We start from the raw sequence: 2,500 nt of genomic DNA on the forward strand, positions 1-2,500 counted from the left end.
TATATATATATATATATATATATATATATATATATATATATATATATATATATATATATATATATATATATATATATATATATATTTATATATACATATATATATATATATATATGTGTGTGAGTGTGTGTGTTTGTAACTATGCATATAATTTACAAAAAAATGCTCCTCACCTTTTTATAAGCGTTACCAAACATGCCACAATGGAGAGACCTTTAACGAAGGCGGACGCCATCTTCCGTTAGAAGCCGAGCAGTTCTAAATCTCACTGTGATGCTGCAAAACCTATTTGGAGTTTCCTTCTTGAGTCTGAGGACCGTCTTCGAGGATGGCAGCAAATGCACTGGTCAAAGGGGACCGTCCTAGATTCGGGCATTGAAGGTCTCGTGGGGGTATCTCCAGTGATGCTTCACCTGTCCTTCATAGGCTTGCCAGGTTGGCCTTTTCCAGCCCCAAAACTTCAAATTTTGCCTTTTTTTTTTTTTTTAAATTGGTTGGCAGTTAGCAATATCTTGAAAAGAAAGTTTCTTCTTAAATGTTTTTTTTGGCTATTTTTACTAATGGGTTGGCCTTTAGAAGCTACAGCTGATTAGAAGTTGGCCTTTTCTCACTTACAAAAGCTGGCAACACCAAAAACAGGTTTAGCTTAAGGAGGGAGGGAGGGACGGAGGGAGGGAGGGATTGAGGGAGTGGAGTGGGTTCCCACCTAGGAGGATTAGTTATTTTTCCTCCAAGGTTCCCACGGTTCCCACCATGTTGCCAGATACTCCTAGAATAAGAACTTGAGATGGCATAAGGCTACTCGAAACGTGATTGATACTTGATCTGTATTAGTTTGATCAATTGATTGATTGATTTGGTGTATTTTGGCATCCTGACATCTAAGGTCATTGGCGCCGAATGTGGCAGTTTGAATAAACGAATTATTATTATTAATATTATTATTATTATTATTATTATTATTAGCCAAGCTACAACCCTAGTTGGAAAAGCAAGATGCTATAAGCCCAAGTGCTCCAACAGGGAAAAATAGCCAAGTGAGGAAAGGAAGTAAGGAAATAAATGATGAGAAGAAATTAACAATAAATCATTCTGAAACCAGTAACAACGTCAAAACAGATATGTCATATATAAACTATAAAAAGACTGTTCAACATAATAACATTTGCTGCAATTTCGAACTTTTGAAGTTCTACTGATTCAACTACCCGATTAGGAAGATCATTCCAAAACTTGGTCGCAGCTGGAATAAAACTTCTAGAATACTGTGTAGTATTGAGCCTCATGATAGAGAAGGCTTAACTATTAGAATTAACTGCCTGCCCAATTAAAGATTGTTGACAAGATTCAATTGACAGATTCATATTGGAATGAAACAAATCCTGACGAGGGAGACTTTCATACAACGATATAATAGCTACAGATGGTTTCAAACTATTGGAACCTACATATGTGTCTACTGTAGGCTCCAGAGCCTTTAAATATGCGGCCTCGAGACTATACAATACGCTCCTACGAGACATCCGAATAATTGAAGATATTAAGGCTTTCAAGAGGAAACTGAAGACTTTCTTATTCTGCGAGTGTTTTGACAGTGAACCAGATAAGCTCGCCTCAAACTTGAGGGAAAGTAATATAATAAGTTTCATAAAGTCTACGGGTCATGCACGTACTTTTTCATGCTTCCAGTGATAACATTTTATACAAGACTAAAGTCCATAGAGTCCCTTTTACATATGTAAACAGTCTATGGCGAAAAGTGCGATGTTGGTCCAAAGTTGTGGTCTTAATCCAGATCGCCTAATTTTTTTTTTTTTTTTCTGGAGCATAATATCTATCTGGTGTTGAAATTTTATTAAAATCCAGCAAGAAGTTTTGACGTAATTCTGATAACAAACAAACAGATAGATAAATAAGTAAACACAGGTAAAAATATAACCTCCTTGGTAGAGGTAATGAAATAAGAAATGTTTATAAAGGTCATGGAAGCCCGCAGGAAACTTTGCTACAACCGAGACAAGAAGGAAACTTAAATGTATCTGAGAGATAATAAATCTATGTAAATATGGGACAAGCAGTAAAACTCAATATGTCTGAGAGACACGAAACTTGGGTTAATCTGAAGTAAGCACAAATTAGCCACATCTAAGACAGACAGAACTCTTGTAACAAAACAGGAAAAGTAATAAAATCTCAGTATCTTTTAAAAATAAAAACTGACTGAATCACAGGATATTTTATTTATTTGAAAATTAAATTGACCAGAGATTATTTTAAAAAGCATATATTATACCAATATATATGTACAGAGCACTAAATCGAAACCAAAGGACTAAAATATTCATAATATTATTTCTTAAAAATGCACGAATTCTAACGAGACGAAAATTAAATCTTTTTCTTAACCTGGAAAAACCCCCTCAGTCAACATAAACGTCATTTACTTTTATAGTTAAAATACAGTCACAGTCATTGTACCTATGACCTGTTTTATGAGATG

At 34.6% G+C, this 2,500-nt stretch overlaps 1 protein-coding gene across 1 annotated transcript in view; it reads right to left on the reverse strand.

The window, feature by feature from the left end:
• LOC137616932 (venom protein 302-like) overlaps positions 1-408 on the reverse strand; it is a 4,015-nt gene extending 3,607 nt beyond the window's left edge. Inside the window, exon 1 of the mRNA XM_068346806.1 lies at positions 174-408. Within this exon, the coding sequence (XP_068202907.1) occupies positions 174-235 (62 nt within the window). The 5' untranslated portion in view covers positions 236-408. The remainder of the gene's footprint in view (positions 1-173) is intronic.
• Positions 409-2,500: the final 2,092 nt, after the last annotated feature.

The sequence above is a fragment of the Palaemon carinicauda genome, chromosome 23 (assembly GCF_036898095.1).
Source record: "Palaemon carinicauda isolate YSFRI2023 chromosome 23, ASM3689809v2, whole genome shotgun sequence".
Classification (NCBI taxonomy): domain Eukaryota; kingdom Metazoa; phylum Arthropoda; class Malacostraca; order Decapoda; family Palaemonidae; genus Palaemon; species Palaemon carinicauda.